This window comes from Gymnodraco acuticeps, unplaced genomic scaffold (genome assembly GCF_902827175.1).
Source record: "Gymnodraco acuticeps unplaced genomic scaffold, fGymAcu1.1, whole genome shotgun sequence".
NCBI lineage: Eukaryota > Metazoa > Chordata > Actinopteri > Perciformes > Bathydraconidae > Gymnodraco > Gymnodraco acuticeps.
The window spans coordinates 2098398-2123544 of record NW_022990214.1 but is presented as its reverse complement, the minus strand read 5'-3'; the positions used below and the strand labels follow the sequence as shown (position 1 = coordinate 2123544).

Here is a 25147-nt window from a genome sequence, read left to right as displayed (position 1 = left end):
GAGAGGGAACTGGAGAGGGGACTCGCGAGGGGACTCGAGAGGGGACTCGAGAGGGGACCCGAGAGGGAACTCGAGAGGGGACTCGGGTAGGAACTTGAGAGGGGACTTGAGAGGGAACTTGTGTCGGTCGGTACTCCGACAGGACACGGGGAGCTGGCGTCGTCTGGGGAGCCAGCAGGAGACGAGGTGCTGGAGTCGGCCGGTACGCCGACAAGACTCGGGGAGCTGGTGTTGGCTGGAGAGCCAACAGGAGACGAGGTGCTGGAGTCGGGATCATGACTGCTGGAGCCGGTACTTGAGCCGGAACCATGGCTGGAACTGGGGCCGGAACCATGGCTGTATGGGCCAGCTCTGGTGCAGGGACCACGGTTGTAAGATCCAGTTCTGGAGCCGGAAACATGGCTGTAAGGTCCGGAGCTGAAGCCTGGATCATGGCTGTGTGAGCCGGTTTTGGAGCCGGAAACATGGCTGCTGGGGCCGGCACTGGAGCCGGAACCATGGCTGCTGCGCAAGGAACCGGAACACGGATCCATGGCTGTGTGGGATGGTACTGGAGTACGGTACCATGGCTATGTGGGATGGTACTGGAGCACGGAACCATGGCTGCTGGGTCCGGCACTGGAGCCGGAACCATGGCTGTTGGGGCCTGTACTGGAGCCGGAACCATGGCTGCTGGGGCTCGGGCTGCTAGCCTCGCCTTGCGACGACTCCTCTTAGCAGCCTCCTGAATACTCCGTGGACCTCCATAAGCCTGACGAGTTCCGGAATACGACTCCTGGACAGGAGCAGGAACTGGGGCAGAAGCACGGGTTGACTGTAGGCGGAACCCACCAAGGCGTATGGTGCCAGATTGGGAATTGGGAGAAATGGAGTTAGCATGCCTGGGGCTAGCAGGCTGGGAATCACATGTTTCAAGGAAGTCCAAAATCCAGTCAGGTAAGAACTCCACAAAACATAGTTTCTCTGCTGCCAACCGGTGCCTCTCTACCAGAGCGGCCCTCTTCTGCCGAACACTGGACGCTCCCTTCCACCAATCGAAGCAGCAAGCCAGATAGAAGGTAAAATGCTGTAATTCTACCTCCCATGGATAATCTGCTGGGTCCATTTGTTTGGTCGGTTCGTACTGTCACGGTGTGTGAAGCAGGTAGGACCCAAATGCAGATTAAAGTGAAAGTTCCTTTATTTCAAGGCTAGGTGATAACAGACAGAACAGAACACTCACCGACGAACTAGTCATGACAAAAGACGAACCGACAAAGACAGACAGAAAAACCAGAACTTAAATACACACAAGACTAATCACACAAACAAGACACAGGTGAGGAGGGAGGAGAAAACACAGGGGCCACAGGTGAACACAATCGGGTAATCAGACACACCAGGGAAACTAACGACAGGGAACCACAGACAAATCCAAACAAGACACAACGCAGACAGAAACAGGCAAGACAGGAGGTGAAGACCTTTCAAAATAAAACATGAAACAAGACAAGACACCATAAAGACAGATCGTGACAGAGTCCTTACCCCAAATGAAGGAGTTCAAGTATCTCGGGGTCTTGTTCTCGAGTGAGGGAACAATGGAGCGTGAGATGGGCCAGAGAATCGGAGCAGCGAAGCGGTACTGCAGTCGCTTTACCGCGTCATTTTGAATTCCTTCCTTCCTTTTGGATAACTTTTAATCTATTCTTGAGCTAATGCAACTACCTAGCTTTATGATTTTTAACAAACCGAATAGTCTTAATACTCATTATCATACAGTACAGTAATTGTTAATTAGGCTATGTCTCCATAGATGCAGTCTATGCGGAATATTACGTGACTTTTGGCAGTAATATTCCATGACGTGAGAAGAAAACGTTTTGTACTTGTAAAAAAAGGTTTTGTACTTGTAAAACCTATGCTGAATTTGTCTCTGAAACATGATTTATTAGAAAAATGTAATGTTTTTGTTTGATAGATACATTTTTTATTTGTTTATTAGTTTGTAGATGGTGTTTTGTATTTGCTAACCACACTGTGTTTGTTAGTGAATCATAAGGAATTTGTAAAACTTGTTTAGTTTGTTTGTAATAATGTCATAATCAAAGGTCATTTTATCAGTATATGCAAGAAATGGTCCCCATGTCTTTATAAAACTAGCAGATGACCCTCTCAGCGTACATCTAATTTTTTCCATATTAACAAAGAAAAATATATCTCTAATCCAGTCCTGATGGGCAGGTTAAGCTGGGGATTTCCACTTGAGTAGAATCAAGCTACAAAGTTCTTCTCATAATTTGGCATTGCAGCGGGCCCGGCGCCATGAGGGGGCAAAAGGGGGCATTGCCCCCTCAGTTGTATTCTTTGCCCCCTCACTTTGAGCATCATTCATCCATCAAAAAGTAAAATAAATGTCACAATTATTAAATAACTTTAAATAATTATTTTCCCCAATACACGTTACTATGTTTAGATCACATATGTGGGCAGGCAGTCAAGCAACGTGTAAAAAAGCCTCAACCCCAAGTGAGCTTGTAGTCTTAACCTGTTAAGCCCAAAGGTCCCCGCCGGCGGGGACCCTGTTTTTTTTTTTCACGACACTGTGTCTCAGGCAGAGTTGGGTGTAACGCGTTACAAAGTAAAGCGTTACTGTAATAATATTACTTTTGTCGGTAACGGAGTAGTGTAACGCATTACTTTTATAATTTAGTAATCACACTACAGTTACTAACATTGCCCCGACACGCGTTACTTCGTTACTTTTATAAAATAATCACACTCACTGACAGACAAGAGGGGTTTCCGCCGCAGGTTTATTTACATGTAGGCCTATGTAATCTGTGCGACTTGCATATCACATCTCCACGTGCAGTGCTGCATAAACATGGCTGAGTCTTTTCATCTGTAAACTCCCTCAACGGGGCCGCTCGCTCTCTTTTGTTGATCGCCCTCTCACGGGTGAACAGTTCAATGTCCTGCTTCATTGTAGGAATTCTGCCATGTCTCTACCACTTTAGTTTGACCATCTCTGTTACTAAGTTATGGAATACTAAATAAATAAGTAATTAGATACCTTACCGTTATGCGCTCATAAAGAATGATAAGAATAATGCGTCTTGAACTGGTTTCATTAATTAGTGTCTTTACGTTTCACAGACTGTTAGCTTGTTGTGTGGCTGGTAGCCTATTTGAGAGCATATAAAAAGAAAGACTTGTGTTATGTCTTCCTTAATGCAATAGTAATTGGGGGTGCAAGTGGAGTCTCGCAGAGGCAAAACTGTGGCGCGCACACTGTAGGTGCACCGCAGTCTGCGTGATCTGCCTGTAGGGAGGGGCGGGTCGGCCCTGCGAGTAAAGTAACGAGTAAAGTAACGAGTAAAGTAACGAGTAAAGTAACGAGTAAAGTAACGAGTAAAGTAACGAGTTACTTTATGTAGAGAGTAACGAAGTAGTGTAATATATTACTTTTTTTTAGTAACGACCCCATCTCTGGTCTCAGGGCATCTTAATATTTAAAAACCTATTAATGTGTTATACCAGATTAACGAGAAGAATCTCAGCTAACTGACTATACGAACCATTTTTACCGAAACAAAACACAAGTCTCACAAGAAGCGTTAGCATTAGCCCTTAGCTAAAACGGGCAGATGCTACTTCCGGTGCTAACTAGCAAAAACGATCTTTAAAACTTAATATTTTCTGCACAAACTACATATCATCTGAAAGATGATACTCCACAGATTATTTTATTATAAGTATCATCACTGTAGGACACAAACTCACTGAGATATCAGCCAGAACAGAGAATAAAAAAAACAACAGTTTTCAAAACCATAACAATAATTATGTCTTACCGTTGCTGTTTTGTGATCAAAGCTCATGTTCAAGGGAATAAAAACGCTGTTTAAGGTTAATCCAATGTCTATTAGTCACTTTAGAATTCTTCCTGATAATCTATCATTACATTCATGGCAGCAGAGTAGGTATAAAGTTTCGCAGTCCAGAGCTAATGCTGTCTCACGTGCTGTTTACGCAAACCTCTCTCTACTTGACGTAAGTGTTTAGCGGGACTTACTAACTGTCACTCGATTATATTGGCTCTAACGGTTCAGAAAAGGTGTCAATCACCCAAATCGACCAATGGGTTCCAAAGATATGATCCTGCGTAGTATAAACTACGCCCGCTCCGGCTCCATTACGCATTACGCAGCCAGAAGGGAGAGCTTCACCACCGAGGCGAGCAGGTGCTAGAGATGCTAGCTGACGATAGCTCATACCAGATGACTCTTCGTCGGATGATGAAGATCTCCTCCAGCCAGACCTGGATCCGGACAGTAGTGACTCGGATGTTGAACTTCCACCACGGGAATGGTATGTAATCTCTCTGTTTTTATATATTACTTATGTGTTTGGTGGAACTGCGTCACAGTGCTAGCTTAGCCAAGAAGCTACAGGAATGATTAGGAAAAATGCTAAATAGTGTTACTTGTCTTTTTGGAGTTACATTTTCTAAATGAATGGCCAGTGAATGAATATATACATGTGTTTACTTATTTATTATGTGTAATATTATTCATTTATAGTCCAATATTATCCTTTTTATATATTACTTTTGTGTTTTGTGGAACTGCATCACAGTGTTAGCTTAGCCAATAAGCTACAGGAATGATTAGGCAAAAATGCTAAATAGTGTTACTTGTCTTTTTGGAGTTACATTTTCTAAATGAATGGCCAGTGAATTAATATACATGTGTTTACTTATTTATTTGGTGTAATATTATTCATTTATAGTCTAATATTATCCTATAAGTATAAGCCAGTGAATTAATCTAATCTCTTTGTTTTTCCACATTTGTTAGATGAGGAGTGACCCCAGCAGGACAAAGCCACACACCCAGAAGACTTTCAGGGAGCAGCTTGCTGCAGAATTGTTGGAGTTTGCTGAAGGCCCTGCTGAAGGCCCTGCACCTCCACCACCCCCACCCCCTCCTCCACCACTCACATGCATGTCCGAGTATTATGGGGAAGATGCCACCAAGGTCAGGAAGAACTGCAGGAGGTGCCTAGATGCTGGACTCAAAAGGGTGAAGACACCTGTGTACTGCAGGAAGTGCCAGGTCCCTCTGTGCTTCACTTTCAAAAATAACTGTTTTAGGGAGTGGCACGACCTAAATACTGGAACATTCAGGTAGGTATAAAGTTCAGGTAGGTATAACGTTTTGCGAGTGTTTATATAAAAAAAAATACTTGTTGTTTTTATATACCTAGTGTGATTTTATTGTATAGTGTGTTGGTAAAATATTTGTTGTTTTTACAAACCTACAGTGTGGTGTTATTGTATAGTACATTGGTAAAATGTTTGTTTTTACATGCCTATAGTGTGTTGGTAAAATGTTTGAAATAAATCTGCCCCAGTTGGAGTCAAATGTTACCTATGTTTCCGTTTTTTTTTATTGTGCAAGTACACTTACACACAATGACCTACAGTGTGGTTTTATTGTATAGTGCGTTGGTACAGTTACATACACACACAGCTACACTTACACATACACACCTACACATACCCACACAGCTACACACACCTACACATACCCACACAACTACACTTACACATACACACCTACACATACACACACACACACCTACACTTACACACACCTAGTACACACACTCACAAACATATATTTAATTATTTTGTTTTGGGTGGAATGAATACCTATAGTGATGATTCAATGTAATACAATGATTTTTATAGTCTGGTACCTGAAAAAGGTAAAATGGCACTGATGGAACCAAATGTGCCCAAATGTGCCCAAAGCCTGGACTTTATTTTTATAAACATCTCTAAAAAGGTCAAATGTCACTTGTTTTGCCTCAATCTTGATACAGGGTACTTATTATATGTTATACTTTGGATTCCTAAAGCTTTTAGGCTACTAATCCATCATTCGAGGTTGGTCTTCACTATAAGTAATGGGTTTTCTTTAGGCGGAGACAGGAATTTACATTGTTTTGCTATGTTCCATCTGAATTTACTCTGACACAGAAAAATCTATATTGATTCTGACACTTCTACACCCAACTCACAGATGTAACCTTGCTTTGATAACAACAATTATTCATATAAACCTTTTAGAAGTGAAGTTATAGTCATTTGTTCTGGGAATGTCATTTTCGAGCCTGAAACCTGAAAAACAGGCTCGGGGTTTAACAGGTTAATTAATGTTAGCATATGTGCTTAGCTGTAAACACAGTCGGATGGGTGACCAAAACGTCCCCGTTTTCCGGGCAAAGTCCCCGTTTTCGGTGGCCGGTACCCGGTTGAAACTCCCGAAAATGTTGTCTTTTTTAATGTGCGTTAAAAAACAGAGCAAGGTGAAATAAAATGTTACAGGTCAGTTAAAACAGAGTAACAGTGTTGTGCCTGTTTGTAGCGTTAGCATATTTCTTCTTCTTCTTCTTCTTCTTCTACTACTTCTTCTTCTACCTCTTCTTCTAATTCAATGTACCTGCCCACGAAATATTGGATAAAAGAAACTCGAATAGTAGTGTCAACTAAATCCATAGTATTACAACAAAAGTGCTTTAATCGAGGTAAATTACGAATTTATGTTCTCATGGGTGAGATTGTGTGGGATTGAATATTAAATTAGTTTAGATTAGATGTATTGTCCTCAGGGGGAAATTCATGTTCACAGCACTGTGAAAACAATATGAAATCAACAAAAAATAAGACAGACAACTACAGATAGCACCACACATGATGGTTACTTGTTATTATTTAGGGTTGCCTGTATGGATCAGGTTTTTGCCAAAGCGAGCCCTTTTACTATAATAATAATAATAATAATATGTTATGTATTATATAAACCGTATTGGTAGTGACGGATTTTGGAACATTGATTTTTCTCATGGCAGTTAGACTCTAGAGACAAACCAGGGGACTTTTTTATGTTTAATCTGTGTCTGTCCATTTGGTGTAGTGTTTGATCCAATATTACATTTGGTTTATATATTAGTCACTTTCTTATGAAATGCCAGGTTTTAGGCCTTGGTTTGAACATTCAATCCTGAAAATAAAAAATCAACCAGATACATTTTTAATTTAATCCTGACATGACTAGAGTAGATAGTAAGTAATTAAGTAAATCTGATAGGAAGACGAGTTAAGGGATAGAGGAGAAAAGGATAATGGCATAATTACAGAGCCTGTCAATTTATAAATTGAAGAAATCAATGTTAGTCTGTTAACCAAAGTGCAGCCATCTAATAATGTACTATCTATTATTAAAGATCAGAGGAAAAGAACAGAATGAGCAGTGGCGTTTTCTCCTGGAGGCCAAGGGAAGCCAGGCTTCCCCTGTTTTTTCGGATTGTAGTTATAATTTTAATAAATAAATAAAAACACTTCGTTTGGTTTCGGTAATTTTTCTGTGCTGTGTGTTGCTGCCGGCCCGTCTCTCCCCCATTCTCATTGAGTATTTTACAAAGAGTGAAACAGCGCCCCTCTACATGTTATGGTGAAACAGTAGATGGCACTCTCTGTTGCGAGAGGAGGCCAGCCGAAATTGGCTTCCCTTGGTGAAAACAAATTGAGGGATTGACCAATCAGATGAGGCTCACGTGATGCCCCTTCCAACCTGTGATTGGTCAGGGCCATGCCAAGGGAAGCTGGAGGCGGCTGGCTTCCCTTGCCTCACAATCCAATCAAATCGCATCAACTTAGTGTTGCAGTGACGCGTCCTAAAATCCGGAAGTAAGCTGCGCTCGGTTTCCCTCGACAAAATATCAATGGGATTTCTCCATAGGATTTAGAAAAATAGCTCGAAATAAGGTCAGTGGAAAACGAACCTGTTAAATAAATGCACGTTTTGTTCAGTCGGATAATATCCACATGTCTACCCTACTTTTATAATTTTCGAATCATAAATCTAATCGATAGAAGATAGATAGCGCCACTGCACCACTCTCAAGCAACTGAAGCAAGTGCAATTATGGAGGGTGGAGATTTGGAGTATTTCATCAAAAATAATTGTACTAAACTTCCGCTACAGCAGCAACAACAAATACAATCTGATGACAGGCCAATGCCCAAACTGGAGCTGTGTACAGCGAGGAAAAAAGGAGCGAATCGGACGTAAAAAGTTAAAGGTCTCCTGATTTAGTTTGTGAATGAATGCTTATTAGAGTTTCGGCTGGAGAGTGCGTGCGGACCTGTCGGTTAGATAACAGGCGTGTGTAAGTCCTGCATCTGATACAAATGTGTGTAAAATGATACCGGGTGCTGTAATCACTCATCTGGTTACGTTATTACATTGACCACCACACCCCCGACCCAAAAGAAAGGACGTATTATTGGCTTCCCCTAATTTTTTTCCCACGCCACGCTACTGAGAATGAGAGGGGTAAATCCAGAATAAAAATAAAGAAGCAAAGAGATTGTAGAGCAGTGAGAAGGAAAAAAGCTTGGTGTGTCAATTAATTTACATTGACAGTATTTTTCGTTGAAAAAAAAAAATCGCCCCCTCGGATTTTTCAACAGCCCCCTCAGTCATTTCATCCTGGAGCCGGTCCTGGTGTGTCCTGTAGGCTACGATGAAACTAAATTGCTGACAAGCAATCCAATCAATTAAAGCATTTATAACTTAAAGCACGATGCTTATTTATTCCTTGTTTTCTACATGTTTCATGAACCGCTGGTAGTAGGCTACTGTCATTTAATCGTTTTCTCATTATTTGAGATTATTCAAAGCAAATGGTCAATATTGTTCATTTCTACCCACTTATACAGTCTATGGGAGGAACCAGCAGAGATCCCTATCTGTAACTTTCTCTGTACGCTTTTCAGCATTTCACCAGAACCTACATTATAAACGTGTCCTATTTTCAAAATAAAAACAAATGTAGCGTGCTCCTGTATTCTCCACCCCTTTCACTATAGGCAGCAGCAGCAGGCTCCTGTTTCCACCAATCAGCGCCTGTCTGCAGTAAACAGCCCGCCTTCTGTTCTCTGTGTGTACTTGGAACATTTTGTCTGAGGGTGAACTAGTCCCTACAGCTGGACACTGTACTAGCTTTGTCACTACCAACAGCAAAAAAGCTCCACACTGTTGACAGGCTGGCGTTTAATCTCCACGAAAAACAAGCAGGCAGACGTGAGGACGTCTTACTTTATTAGTTTCCAGTTTAAGTAATGACAGATAAACACGTCCTCCCTTCATGTTTACTTTCAACAAAAAAGAAGTTATGGATATTTGCGACGGGAAGAAGAGGAGACAGGTAAGCGGCGGTGTGCGGGGCTGCAGACGGAGGGTGGCCGTGAAGATGAAGCGGGAGTTGGGGAAAGTCCTCCGCTCCTTACGGGTAGAGAACAACAACCGCACGGAGCCCATGGAGGAAGAAGAAGACGGCGACGACTGTTTCTCCATTAGCTTAATGCGGAATGACCGTCTGGAGCCCGCCGTGGCGGTGTCTCCACGGTACAGCTTGCTACGGGAGGTCGGCCGGGGAAGCTACGGGGTGGTGTATGAGGCGATAGCCAGGAAAACAGGGGCCAGGGTGGCGGTGAAGAGGCTCCAATGCGACGCCCCGGAAAATGTAGAACTTGCTCTGGCCGAGTTCTGGGCTCTGACGAGCCTGGAGAACCGGCACCAGAATGTGGTGCAGCTGGAGGAGTGTGTCCTGCAGAGGAAGGGCCTGGCCCAGAAGATGAGCCATGGGAACAAGCGGTCCAAACAGTACTTGCGTCTGGTGGAGACGTCACTCAAAGGTACAGGCTACTGTCTTGTTTACACCTTAGTCAGCAGAACAATGACACCAATACTAATGATCAAGGAATGCATGCATGAAAGGGAGAGCTAACGAAAGTGACCTCAAATGCATGCCTTTAAACTAATACAAAAAGCAATTTACAAGGGGAAAGTGATTTTGCAAGATTTAGCTCTAAATCCCTTTTTTTGGAGCTTTGCATTAAAGACTCAGTTGTTCAACTACAAATGGTTAAATGTATTTTAAGCCCATGTAAACACGAAAGATGGTGTTTGCAGAACTGTTTTCCTGTAAATCACACCAAACCAAATAGTATATTTCCTTTATGATTCAAGTTCACTGTTTCTTTACGTTATCTATAGTAGGCTCAGAGAGTACACTGTGTTTCGCTCAGCTCACAAAAGAACACAGTGTACTACTTGGCAGCATGCTAACCCATTGCTTGTTGACTGGAAATGTGAACACTAAAACATGACCATTCAGTGTAATATGGGTTTTTATACTGAAATAATACACGTTTATGTTTTGACTGACACATTTTTATTGACTTATTGTTGTCATCAATCCAATTCGACCTACTTATCACTACATCTGTTGTTGCTCAATTGGCCAAATAGAAATACATAGGCCTAGATATTGAATATGTCTTTCTAAAATAAAAATGTAGCATTAAAATACTGCTGGCATCAAAATCCCCATTTTAAATGAATCAGTGTACTGCCTCTTTTGTTTTGAGAGCGTGCCTGCCTGTTTTATAAGTGTCACCATTCAGGCTTTTGTGATGAAATATTAATCTTGAGTGGACATGTTTTTTAGCCACCAAGTGACTATGCCAGTATGTTTAGGTTATACAGTAGGAAACAATACAAAGGATTTTTTCTTAATGTAATGTGATGTAAAATGTAAAGCCAAGTAGTAAATAATCTGGGTTCATCCGGGCAGGTCAGTATGGGGGAGCTTTTTTGACATAGGCCTACGTAAGCCAGAGGCCTGTAATACGAAGCCGGATTTTCGCTTAGCGAGCTAACTTCAGGGTAAACTCTGGGTTTCCGGTCCTTCGACGCTGGTTCACTTCTTACCGGGCTAGATCTCCATGGTAACTTATGATGAACGGCTAACCTGCTCCGGAGCAGGTTTGGTTCCAGGATAAGAGATCAACTCAGTGAAAGCACCGCCTGCTGACCAATCAGAGCTCCGTGTGCGGAGTTTAAAGCTATCAAGTCATATTACAGGATAAAGGAAATACAGAAAAACTGCCGTTGCAGGATAGACGGCCGGCAAAAATCAACTGACTGTGTGAACTTGAACATTTATAGAATATCACCTCCCATCAGTGTTTCCGCCAGACCAGGGCTGAGAGGGCGTCGACTCCGAGAGCATGTGTGTGACGTGATGTCGTGTCACGTGACTTGAATTTTGAATTGAGCCGTCCCTTATAGATACTATCTCTTTACGTATTAGTGATAGGAATTCCGGTTCTTTTTAGTGAGCCGGATCATTTGACTCGGCTCACTAATGGCGCATTTCCACTGCAGGGCCTCGTACGGTATAGTTAGACCTTGGTAGGCCAGGCTCACTTTATGCTGCGTTTACATTACAGTTTAGGAACTGGGGTAGTTACTATAGTAACGCAGTGTAGGCGGAGCCGTGACGTCATCTTCAATGAGCGCCCCAAAAAACAACATAGCCGTTAGCTCTTAGCACTCAGAGCTCACAGCTCTTCATATCTGTTCAGAAACTAGACAAAAGTTAAACAAGTACAAACCACAGACTGCCTGTGTCATGGCGAATACAGTCGCTGCTTTATTTATGTCTGTATAGGCCGTTGTTGTGAGTGTGGACGGTCCGAGCATATATAACGTTAGCTTAGCCAAGCTCCATTTAGAAAACAAGCATTTTAAAAGGGTTTTTCGCCTGCCGTCTGTCTGCAGACTTGTCAAAGCATGAATTCATGGTTTTTACTAACCGGTATCAGTATGTTGTTACTTCGGCATCATTTAGAAACGTATATTACAATTAATTCACGGTCAAATATGTTCATCTTGTTGTAGTTGTAGCCCCCTTGCCAGCGATTCTCTCTCTAGTTTAGCATACTCAGCCCGACTCAGCCTGGTTGTTCCTGGCCCTAGAACCACGATTTAGTCGGGCCAGAAGAAAGGTGAACAACTAGCCCCGGGCCAAAACTAGGCCAAGTGGAAGCGCAACCAAAAACGGTGCAGTGCAAACGCGCCATTAAAGAGCCTGTGACAGCCTCCCAACAACTGTTGTGCAATGAAATATTGAGCTACTAGTAATCTCGAACCGCCAGTTTAAAAAAGAAGGTGCGATACCGTTCCGTTAAATATCAATAATTTCGAACATCGCGGGGAAATTCCTTCGACTCATTTAGAAGTTTTGGGGGAAGCCGGAAGTGACGTCAATGCGGGAATGCTTCACTGTGCAGCGAGAGAGCCAAATAAGGACAAAGTGTGTTGTCATGCGTAGAAATTGTGAATTACTGAGTTTAGGCACGTTAATAACGTTTTAATGAAGTTGACTACAGTATATTCATATTTGTCAGTGCTTTCATGTCAATTCGGCGAACATAAACATAAATGATCGTGGTGAAGATGATTAAATTAGGATTAAAAATCGGTAGTGAGAGCTGCTGAATTTCCTCCCGTCGGATGTGATATAAAAACACATTTTTGTAGTTGTAAACTCAAGTGGATTAAACTACATTTATTAGCGCTTTCATGTCAATTCGGCGAATATATGATACATTAAATGATCGTGAGGATGATGATTAAAAATCGTTTGTTTGAGCCGGTCTGCATTTCCTGATGAAAAGTGAAAAGGTAGTGAAAGTAGAACTGTATTTGTGCATACTAGATTTGTGTTTTGAATGAGTGTTATACACTAGTTCTGGCATGGATTACCACTAGTTTAAGGGTTAACAAAAGATGAAATGACACAGTTTGACTGCTGTTATCTTACTAATCAGGTATTATCTCTCTATCTTCAATCTGCTTGCTGCAGGAGAGCGCATCCTGGGCCACCCAGAGGAGCCATGCTATCTGTGGTTCGTCATGGAGTTCTGTGAGGGTGGGGACCTCAATCAGTACATCTTGTCCCGCCGGCCTGACCCCAGCACCAACAGGAGCTTTATGCGCCAGTTGACAAGCGCCGTAGCTTTCTTGCACAAGAACAACATTGTCCATCGTGATCTGAAGCCAGACAACATCCTCATCTCACAGAAGTCCGGTTCCCCCGTTCTCAAAGTGGCTGACTTTGGCCTCAGTAAAGTTTGTGCTGGCCTAAACTCCAAGAACTGTGAAGAGCATCCTGTAGCAGGAGCGGGCGGCAGAGTCAACAATCAGAACAACAACATCGTCAACATAAACAAGTTCTGGCTGTCGTCAGCTTGTGGCTCGGACTTCTACATGGCGCCCGAGGTGTGGGAGGGCCACTACACAGCAAAGGCTGATATCTTCGCCCTCGGCATCATTATCTGGGCGATGATCGAGCGGATCACCTTCATCGACGCAGACTCTAAGCGTGAACTGTTGGGTACATACATACGGCAGGGAACAGAGATTGTACCGGTCGGGGAGGCTCTGTTGGAGAACCCCAAGATGGTTCTCCACATCCCTCAGAAGGCCAGGAGCTCCATGTCTGAAGGGGTGAAGAAACTCCTCCAGGACATGCTTTCAGTCAACCCTCAGGACAGACCAGACGCCTTCCAGCTGGAGGTGCGGATGGACCAAGTCACGTGTGCTGCATGACAGCATTTCCAAAACCTCTCCTTTTTTTACCCATACCAAACAAAGAAGGGACCCCCTTCCTTCCCAGGTAAGCTTGACTTCCCTGATAACTTATTTATCAATGCTAGCTTAAGGTTAGTTGTGTGCAACTAAAAACTGCAGGTCTTGGCTCAAGACAAATTAATGGAGAAGGAAACATTACTGTCTATTGAGCTATTGTTAAAAAAACGATAGTCAAGTTTTAAGACTGTGCGATTGGTCTACCTAATAATAACTATACAGATGTCTCAATTTAAGTCGATGGAAAAAAACTATTTTTTGGCATCAAGTGACTGACACAGCAGTAGTAGTACCACGGTTTGGCCACTACAACCATTTGATTCAACGTCCGGCGCACTTCCTAAAGGCTTGGCCCCAGCTTGTCCATTCTTGTAATACCACTTATTCCTCTAGAGGTGAAAGTGAGGCACTGTACTGCCAGGAAGAAGAAGTATAGCAGCCCCAACTCGAGCGCATTTAAGGTATTGTCAATATTAATGGCAGTAGCGCGTGCTGCGCCTGCGAGACGGACAAAGCCTCCATTAGAAGTTAGCATTTAGCACATCTTTTGCCAGCTCTGTGGCAATAGTCCTGGGAGACTTCATGTTTTTTCTCAAACTCAAACACGGCCATTCCCTCAACTCTGCCATCCCGGTCCCGACAAACTATCAAAGCCCCCAGTGGCACAGTAAACACACAGATGGCTAATGCAGAAATCTATAGACGGCTACACATACAATTTTTTAAATAGCAAATGGCATATTTAAAGGATATTTGTTATAATTTACACAACTTATTTCAATCATCTTCCTAAGTTTTGTGTGTTTTCATACTGATTGTAATGAACAGAACACTTAAAATTAGATCCAAGTGTTAACAAACTAGAACTATCTTTTATCCAACTACCATATAATAACTATCCACTATCCCAACCACAAAACATGAGACAACGTGTTGGCCTGTTTTCTTCACTTCAAATATAGTTCCTAAGCTTGACTGCTGCTCCTGAGTTCTGACAAAGTGTCCCACGTCACTGTCGAGGACAGAGGATTAGGTATCTACTGCACAGTGCACAGACCAGATCTACTGATAAGGTTAACAAGATGACTGACGCTACTAGGGTTGTTGTAGGGAGCTTAAAGGAACGTGTAGATGAATTTGAAAGGTGAAGAAGTGCGATCTAAGGGCACAGATCTCAGATTTGCACGTGTAACCAAGAGGTAACACCCTTGGCCTGAGGGCAAACAGACTGGCTTTAAATAAAACACAGTCAGGCTGTGTGTGTGTGGGTTTGTGTATTTGAGAAACATTGTGAGAGTTGAGATAAAAACAATTAGTTATTTGGAAGCATAAAGGTTCTTCTGGTTCACATCTGAGAATGATGTGCATGAAAAGACTGGACATGCTTCAATTAAAATACCAATTGTTACACAAGGTATTATTCATTCATATTGCTGTGGATTGTAAAAGATTGCAACTTCTCCTTTGCACTGCTTCTGTTTTTTCCAGAGTGTAGGAAATAGGAATTAGAGAAACACATCTCTGTTTGCCTGACATTTACTCAACAAGGGCTGAAACTGCCTTCCAAAAAGCAGTGATAAAGCTGTTTTTCACAGATCTTACCTAGCCTACTCTTAAATGACTTATGCTTACTCATCATATCATAAAATAGAGTATATTTATTACATTATTATTATCTGTCTTAAAGAGGCCCCATTATGCTAATTAGGGGTTTCCCTCTCCTGTAGTGTGTTCTATAGGTTTTTGTGCAAGTAAATGGTCTGCAAAGGATAACATCCCTGTGTTCCCTCCAGAGGGAGTTTCTCTCCCACACACTTGCCCCCCTATTGGCTAGCGTTCCAACATATTGTACGTGAGGGGTGGGACATCTCTAAGCGGTTGACCAATCACAACAGAGCTGGCCAGCTAACCAATCAGAGCAGACTGGGCTGTGGTTTCAGACAGAGGTGCTGCAGCACAGGCAGTATGAGAAAAATAAAGAGCTTTTTGAGACATGTCACAGTAGAGACACTAAATACTAATATGAAGCAAAAGAAAAAAAGCATAGGGCCCCTTTAATCACATTATTGCTTTATTTTTGTTGTGCTTTAGAACAGAGCCTTTATAAAGGATTGTTGACTTACCTGAGTAATCTGAGTTCCAGAAGTATTTTTCCTCTGAAGATTAATTAGAACATACTAACGTTATAGTTGTATGGGTAGTAATACATGTGTCTGTTCTTAGAGAACCACATTGTCAATCTCTGACTTCTGCCACTGACTGAAGAACGTCATACTGTATATTTAGGGCTGGGCGATATGGCAAAACAAAACAATACAGGTCATTTCATATCACTTTCTATTATTGATTTATTGCTCTTTAATGACTTGAACCTTCGGTCTGTTTGTTTGTCGACATTTGATAATTAGCTTTCCAATCCTCTCATTCTCTGTTAACCCCCCATCCTGTGACGGGACAGCTCTGGGCTGTTGCATGCTAGGCCTCTGCTGCAGATTGGCCCCACTCCCCCCGCTGCACCATGAGATGGCATGTTACGCAACAGGCCCAAGCTACTCCAACTGGAACTGTCATCTGGTGGAGAGAGGGATTAGTGGCTGTAAACAGCAGAGAGGAGGTGGGGTGGAAGTAGTGTATTTATGTCAGGAGCTGGTTAACTGAGGGGACGGCTAACGAAAGCACAGTGACGATACTGACAGCACTGATGGGATTAAACTGTCCTAATCTCTGAGAGAACGACATGTAGGGCGCACATTGTTTGATTAGTCCGTGTGGAGATGGATAGCATTATCATTATATAACATCACCATTAACCTATTCACTTATCCACTAAACTGACTGCTTTTACTGGCCCATTCACCCACAGTGCGCACTCCTGTTTTATGCAAGAATATATATAAATAGCATTTGGAAGTGTGTGCCGAAAATACTAAATATGTAATGAGTTTGAGGATTGGAGATCCCTTTAAGATGTAACCATATGTGTATATGTTTCATTTTTGTGTGACAGCCCCCTGCCCATCAATCTCTGTCCATACCCCCTCCTTCATCTCCTCCTCTGCTACACAATGACAGCGCTGCTCCTGTGTCAGGGCTTCTGGATGCTCGGTCTGGAACATGTTGTCCTCTTGCTGCCTTCAAGCTGTGGGCCGACTCTGAAGTGGGCCAGAGCTCTGTAATCCCTGGCCCCATGTGTACACACCTCACTTTGGGAATTTAGATTTTATTGACAGCATAAGCAGGATTTTTACAAGTTGAGGCATTTTCAGGGTGTTGTCCTTGCACTGCACGCATGAATGCCTCCAGAGACTTTAATAAAGATACTCATGCCCTGAAGCAGGGGGCGAATACTCTTAGCATGTGAATATTATATATATATATATATATATATAATATAATATATAAGCATAGGGTTAGGGTTACATTTCAAGCAAAGGCAGTAGGGTCAAAGAGAATGCTGATGTTGTTCCGCTAAAGGAAATGAAGTTGTTTGTACAGAACACTTTGTCTGTGTTGGCTCAGTCAGCGGGGGGTATTAGGGAGGGGTTGGGAAATGCCAGAGAGAGGCCACCTTTTTATGGGATTTTTGGAATGGGTTTGATGAGTGCATTGGCTTTTTTACACAACATGGTTGTAAAAGTAAGCATTCAGTGGGTGAGAAAGTTTAAAGAGGCAAACACATTCATGATAGCTAGCACGTTTTATTCAGCAGGATAATCTCCACATATTAGCACCACTTTGTGATTTTTTTAAGCATAGATGCAATCAGCAGAAGTAAAAAGCTAACGCTAGGCTACAAAGGAGCTACATAACGGTCGAATAGCTGCGCAGCACCATCGCTTAGCTGTAGGCGGTCTGATGACGTTTTGGTCACTTTAAGACACTTTACTGACGTTTTTCATGTTTTAGAACAAATACGTTAAAGATCTTCAGCTTATTTCAGGCTTCTAACCACAAACACTTTGGAAAAAACGTTGACTTAGAGAAAAGGTTATGTCTGGGTTTTAGTACTAATTTCTTCACCATTCTATACAGTCCAGAATCACTGTCCTCCCACAGTGCTCTGGAACAACACAGAGCCACATCTCTTCCACTCCGCTGCCCCCATTCATGGTGGCTTTGGTGGATCTAATAGGCTGTAAGCTCTTAACACCATGTTAATCCCCTTGCAGTCTGCGTACTATCTATTGAAGCCGCGCCCCTCATGCAGGTGCTGTACGCGTTCATATTTTGGATCCTCGTCGGTCCACTGCTGTGTTGACAGTTCTTTTTGTTTGAATGGTTCTACCAAAGCTGACAGGGTTCATTAATAATAGATGGGTAAAGATGTGGTCTGCATCTGTTGCAGGAAGCAGAGATTAGTCTCCTCCCTCTGATATTACTTTGGGTTTTATGAATTTGCTCTGTCACTGTTATCGACTGATTAACCAAAGGACAAATGTTTGAACAAACAATGAAAGAATGAAACATCACTTTAAATGGAAGATTTAAAGTGATGTTTAAATCTTCCATTTAGGCCCCGCCCACTCGATCGGATCCGAAATTGGCGATCGGAGCATCCCTAGTTCCTTCAATGTACCATTTTTTAACCACATGCCCTTCATCCGTTACTGAGTTTCCAGATAATAGTGGCTTGCTTTCTGTTTAATACCAGCTTGTACTTTAAAAAAAGCTATAAAAGCAGTAAACACACCTCCATCTTTGCTGATGTAGGCAAGCTGCTCATAGTCTGTGTAATTTGCAGTCAGTGTTGAGTCCCGTGGAGGCATGTTCAGAGTTCAGAAAGTTCACACACAGGTATAAATTCTCCTCACAGCTGTTCTCGGGAAAACAAAGCTGCGTGAGTTGAAGCCACGCCCAGTGAGTACTGACAGACCCCTCGGCATCATGAACTCTTCGGAATGTCTTTCAAAACTTGTCTTAAAGAACAGATATCAGTCTGAGTGTGATGGTAGAGGAAGGAAAACAGGGTTGAGGGTTGACCCATTTGCATTTGAAAAAGAGATGGACAAAGGAGTTTAAATCACTATCCAGTGGCCTCTGTCAACCCCTGGAGCAGAAAAACAGATCGATAGCACGACAGGCTTTTAGCATGACACGATACTTTATGACCTGACAACACCGCAGAGACATCTGAAAGGGACATATACTGTAGGGTGAACCCTGGGACGCATTGCAAAGCTGAGTGCTGTTTTCATTCTCAATATTTGAATTATTTTCTATACGGGGTGCTTTTTATCTAATATACCCATATTCTACATTATCTTCCCCAGTATTCTACCTTGAAAAAAAGTGCTCATCCTCAGCTGTGACATAAGCACTTTCCATGCCTCCATTCTGCACGTCATCCCCACACGCGTGCCGGCTAAGCTGACCCACTTGTGTTTATACCATGTGCTGTGAGCTTTTGTATCATAAGAGGACAGAAAACAAACTGCTGCACGTTGGCCGCTGGGCTATTATTAGAGCACAGCGCTGAACTAACCCTAGATACATATACATATATATATATATATATATATATATATATATATATATATTAATCCCACTAGGGGACCTCTGCTCACTCTGGTACTATATACAGTACAGTGCAAGCACATGCAAACCTATACATGTGGGAACTATACACATCAGACCTATTTTATGTATTTTAAAGAGGTTTCAAAGCAAAGGGGGTTGACATTTTCTTGCAAGTACAACTAAGTCGAACCAGTGACCATCCAATTCACAAGCAAAGTCTCCCTGGCCTGAGCTACTGTCACCCCCAATACACCCAGTTGTCAGCTGGAGGTGTCCTTTGGATGCAGGCAGAGAGAACTCCATTATCAACCAGTGTGGCTTTATTGAGGCATAAAGCATAACTATATACATGTTGTATACAAAAAACTTTTTGTAAATTTTCTCTTACAATTAGGTCTGTTGGACCTGGTTGTTGATTTGTTTATAATGAGATCGAATACATAATCTCAATAGTTACTCGACGCTCAGGACCACTGCTGAGGAGGATGCTGGCTCTGACTAGGGACTATATGCAGTCATATCAATCCGCAGAAAGAAGTCCTGTCAATTTAACGTCAGCAATGGCCAAAAAAATCGAATTAGATTGACTTTATCAAAAAAAACAAGGAATACTTATAATATTTATTTTTATGTTTGTGCAGAGAACAAATCTCTGTATTCATGATTGCTAAACTGAAAATGGTGCAATAGAAGGAAAGGACAGGAAGCAGGAAGCAAGGATTGAGTGAGGAAATGTTAATAATAAGAGAGTTGGCATGTACCCATAGATTAATTTCAAACATCTAATTTCAGGAAATAAACAAATGATGGTGAGATGAATAGTGTAATAAAATAGCCAAGGCCCTTTTATAAAATGTTTTCAAAACCTAGTGGACTGATGGAATTGAAGCCTAACTTGTAATTTTCTGGCTCCATGCTGACTCTTTTAACGTTGTGTCTCTGCAGATTCATTTACTACATGGACTCCAATGGGAAAAGGAAAACTGAAATGTGAAGACAACAATCATGATCTGAGTGGAAAGTGATGGACTGGCTAATGATTCCAAATCTGTCTGTTTTCAAAACCAGACACTAAGACTTCCAGCCCCATCCAGTTACAATCACTTTCACCATGGAGCTGTCCAACAGCTGGATAGTGACTGAGTGGATGTGACAACCAGGTTTATGATATTTGTTGTTTTATATTTTATTCCCGTCCCAGTATAGGTCTGCTCCTCTCTTACATTTATGATGTGCTTGGCTGTGGCACAGGTAAAGTACTGGAGCCCTGAGTTCAAAGCGTAATTTGACCCTATAAGTGTGGTATAAGGATCATTTCTTGTGCCTTAAAAATTCCAAACAAGTGCGATTGGGTCAGGAAATAAAATGATTTTGTTTGTTACAGTGGAAATGTGTACACCAAGACAACAAAAATGCATGCAGGTGTCTTGCTGCAGAAATGTGCGATTGACCAATGGGATTTGTTTGCCTTCAATGATGTCACCTTTTCTAAACAATTGTATTGGCTCCAATCATTTGAAGTGTGAATGTGATCATTTGGCGGCCCTCCTCTTCTCAAAAGCAAGTGCAGCCTTGATGTTGAAGCTAAAATATACAGAACTTAAACTAAATCATCAGTGTTTGTGTCAAAATCACAGACACGCTAATGTAAACAAGACTTACACAATTATTTCACAATTCTGTGCCAGAGGCCTGCGTACAACTCTGTGCTATTGAAACCAAACTATGTGCAGCAGGGAATCCCGATTGGTTTGTATGTTCCTGTTGAATCCAAAGAGCAGCTGTTGGACAAATTGCTAACATCTGTTTATCATAACTGCAAACATGTGAACATATTTTCCTAATTTACAATCGTAACAATCATTATCATTTCATTAGTTTATGACTGTATGGTAACTTTGTACTGAATATCTTTTACATTTACTTTGAACACAACTAGTGAATCAGTAATCCCCTGGTATTCAGCGAGCTCTGTTCTCCATCCTGAGGGTGTGAAGGTGTTGGATGAGTGTGATGTGAATACAGGGTGTTCTACAGAGCAGTATTGAGACATGTGGCTGAATCTTTCATGAGGGATTTGGAGCCTCTCGCAGGAAATTTGAAGCTTTGCCATCTGGAAATAATCCCCCAAAGCAGTCAGGGGATTGTAACTGTCTCCATCTTACATCCCCTCCTCACTGAAGTGCTTTGCTGTGGCACCTAGTTACACTTATGTGATGGTTGCAACCGGTGTTGTAAGAAAGACGTGATTTCATTCAAACAAATCATGAACCCTGGCGTTAAACAACAATGTAAAGCCACACGACTGATCCGCAGGTGACAGGAATCAAGAAGGATTCCCAGGAACATTGAATGATGCAAAACTATAACAGGAGCGGGAAAGCTTCCACAGAATGATTGAAGCATACACAACGCTGTGCTAGGAATCACTTAACCCTTTGCTTCATACAGTAGCTATGCATACCATCTGTTTTCCTTCAGTGACTCAGCAGTAGTAGTACATTTGAAGGTGTTTTGTTGTGTGGCCCTCCCTCATTCTCAGCACTTTGAAACATCTTACCTTTTTCTTAGATACGGGGATCTTCTCTGTGTGCTGTTTTGCTTAGCTAGCACCTAGCTTTCCCTTTACGACGGCTACATCTGCAACACCTGCTATCTTCTCTCCTAATGGTTGGATTACAGGAATTAGTCCACAATGTTGCTGTTAGCATTCAACAACTGCACCTCCCATACGGCTATTTAGTACTAGAGATGTACTGGAGGCGCATGTGCATTTAGAAAGTGATAAGTGGTTTTAGCTTTTAATCAGACTCAAAGAAGTGAAGAAAACTGATGTAGCCTTGTGGCTGTGTTTGTTTAAGACTGAGATGCATCAATTTGGAGCACCTTGGGTGGTGTAGTTAGAATAAAACACAACATAAAAGAGGATGCACATTTTTAATGTTTAGTAGATTCCTCAATTTGCAAAAACTGACCTTTAGATTAGATCTTATCTTAAGATCATGGTAGGACCCATGACCTTTCATAGACTGGCTATCAGGTGGTGTAGCGGTTGAATGCTAACACAAAACGTGTTAAAACATTAAGATATTCCGCTTTTGGAAAGAGATTTTCTCTTTCCAAAACTCTTCGAGATGTCTTCTCTCTGAATTGCTCTGCAGTGTTCATTATACATGTTTATTCAATCATCTAACTCCACATTTACTTTACATGACATTGCTTGAGCTAGCTGAGGATCTGAACTGAACCCTGCTGTCAGTGCATATTCTGTAAGAGCAGTTTCAGTGAGCTCTTCTACAAATGATTCCACTTGAAAACTACACTATGCAAAATGTTTCACTGCCTCACTGTAAACACCGTACAGAGCCACACAGTTCTCAAACAATTGTGTGTAATATCTTGAACCTTTTTCTCTATTAATGCATATTTCCAGTGTGTACAGAAATGTTTGTTGTGGTAAATAAGAAATGTTTTTGTTAATAAAGCTGATAGGAGCCATTCGATGTTTTGACAAAACATCATTTTTTTTGCTGTAAATGTTTGACAACTTTTCTTGGAATAAACGATCAAAACAATTCCTATGTGTGTGAGTTTTTTATATCAGAAAAACAGCAGGAATGGACTCTTTAAAGTAGAGGCACTACTGAAGACTCATGATATACACTCGACAATGAGCAGAATAGGGCCCCTTTAAGTTATGTATCAAATCAAAATATGATTTTTTTTGCTCCAAAAGATATAACAGTTGTATGACTTTAAAAGCCCATAACATACATGCAACGACATATAATGTCATTTTTTTTGTATGGTGTCTTTCCATTATATATCAGAGGTGGACGAAGTACTCAGATCTTATCTCAGACAGAAATACCATAATAGTTATACTCAATAAGTTAATCAAGTATAAGTACAAAAATAGCTTCAAGATATACTTTAAATACCAACAGTAGTACTTATTCTGCAGATTGGTCCATTTCAGAATAATATATATGATATGTTTTATAATGATTGATCATGAAAGTGTTCTCAGAGCTGGTAAAGGTGCAGCTAGTTTGAATGACTTTGTATACTGCAGGGTAGCTGGTGGATTTACTCCAGGTGGAACTAAAGTCTGATTTAACACTTGATTAGATTTACCATCATTCATCCACATCTGTGAAGTAACTAAAGGGATTCAATAAATGTAGAGGAGTAAAAGTACACTCTACCTGTGAATTGTAGTTGAGTAGAAGTACTAAGAAATGGTACAAGTCCCTCAAAATGTTACTTACTAGAATAGGTGTACTAGTAATCATGCACTTTAACATTTAGACTAGAGTAAACAAATGAAAGATACTGTGTCATGGGGGCTGCTGCTCGTTCATTTAAAAACAACTAAACAATATATATGTACACTGTTTACACTATGAGGCCATCTGTGGGGCATTTGTAACCCGGCTTTATCCAGTAATCACATATCTGCTGGAAGGAGTATTATTCCATGCCAGGATTATAAAAGAGCTGTCACCCAAAAATTGAGTTTTAACTTGATTGTTTTATTCTTTACCGAGAGATTTTCATAACGCACACATTTATGTGGAACCTTTTGACATAATGGATTTATTTAAAGTTAACGTTTAATTTGTCCAGTGTGTGACCAGCATTAGGAGTCTGTGTATGGCTTTTATTGTCTGGGTTACTCTCTCTCTCCCCAGGAAGAGCAGCAGCTGCAGTGGTAGCAGCTGATAGGTTCACACATAAAGAATAACAGAGCATGGATCCTGCTGGCTCAGAGAAAGAGGAATAATAAATGAGTATGGATCTATAAACACATCTTCAGGAGATGCTGCCACAGCATGGTCAGAAACAAAGCTCTGCACAGTGTGATGGACTAATTGGCATGTTTAGATTAATGACGGCTGGGGGACAAAGGGAGACCCAGTGATACTTCCCAGAGAACGCCCTCACACAAAGCCTTACACGCACACACAGCAGACAACAATATGTCAGTGTTCTGTGCACTTTATGTTCAGCTGGGTACACGATGTACTAAGAGCGGAGGGCGGCAGAGAAATGGAGCTAAAAGGCAGGAGGTGGGAGTGGGGAGATTTGAGGAGACGCAGTTGCATCAGGGAAGATAGAAACAGCTGTGACATGAGCAGAAGGCAGCCAATAGGAGCGCATGAATTCTTTGAATCCCAGACAAGACAAATTCGATTTGAAGAATCAAGAGTGTATTATTTATGTGTACTTGTTCTATTATTTAAAAATGCAATTAACATCATTTTCTCGTTGTTGTATTTTTGCAAATAAAAGCTGTCATAACAATTATTAAGAAGCAAGATTTTGTATTTTTCTTGATTGTTTTTTAAAATATGATTTGCCTCAACTTTCAGCAAAAATATACTATAATAATAATAATTTTAAAAAAATAGAATATTTCTAAATACATTATAACATTGCCCACACATCCACAAAATATTGGATATATGTTAAACCCGATTTTATCAGTGATAGTTTGCACAATGAATAACATTTAAGATTAATTCTGTCAAAAATACACTGTTTATTTGTTTTAAAGACCCCAAAAAATGATTCTGAAGCCTTCCCTCTGAGCAGACAGTATACTGTACATTCACTTAAATGTTAAATAACATGAGCTGCAGCGTGAGGAAATGATGGTGGTGGTGGTGTGTAAGGTCTGCTGCCAGAGAACAACATGTTCCTGAACATATAAAACATGAGGGCGGGGCTCACACACACACACACACACACACACACACACACACACACACACACACACACACACACACACACACACACACACACACACACACACACACACACACACACACACACACACACACACACACACACACACACACACACACACACACACACACACACACACACACACACACACACAATTGATGTGAGTCTTTGGGTTCAGTGTACAGTAAACAGTCACTCCAACATGTGTTAATGCGCTTTAGCTATGCAATCCTCTCTGCCAACTGGTCATGATCTCCCTTTCACAATAGAAGCCTTAGATATATACATTGCATCACAGCCTACCAGAGAGCATTTATAAAAAGGAC

The 25147-nt window shown here is 41.5% G+C and overlaps 1 protein-coding gene across 1 annotated transcript; it reads left to right on the top strand.

Annotated features, from left to right (window-relative positions):
- Positions 1-8991: 8991 nt before the first annotated feature.
- Positions 8992-22645, top strand: stk35 (serine/threonine kinase 35). The gene is made up of 3 exons (XM_034218509.1): positions 8992-9751; positions 12769-13581; positions 20016-22645. The coding sequence occupies exons 1-2, from the start codon at positions 9202-9204 to the stop codon at positions 13512-13514; spliced, it is 1296 nt and encodes a 431-aa protein (XP_034074400.1). The 5' UTR covers positions 8992-9201; the 3' UTR covers positions 13515-13581; positions 20016-22645.
- Positions 22646-25147: the final 2502 nt, after the last annotated feature.

Coding starts and splice junctions, on each gene's coding strand:
- stk35 (XM_034218509.1), top strand. CDS start 9,202: ATGTTTACTTTCAACAAAAAAGAAGTTATGGATATTTGCGACGGGAAG. Junction 9,752..12,768: donor GGTGGAGACGTCACTCAAAG/GTACAGGCTACT, acceptor TGCTTGCTGCAG/GAGAGCGCATCCTGGGCCAC.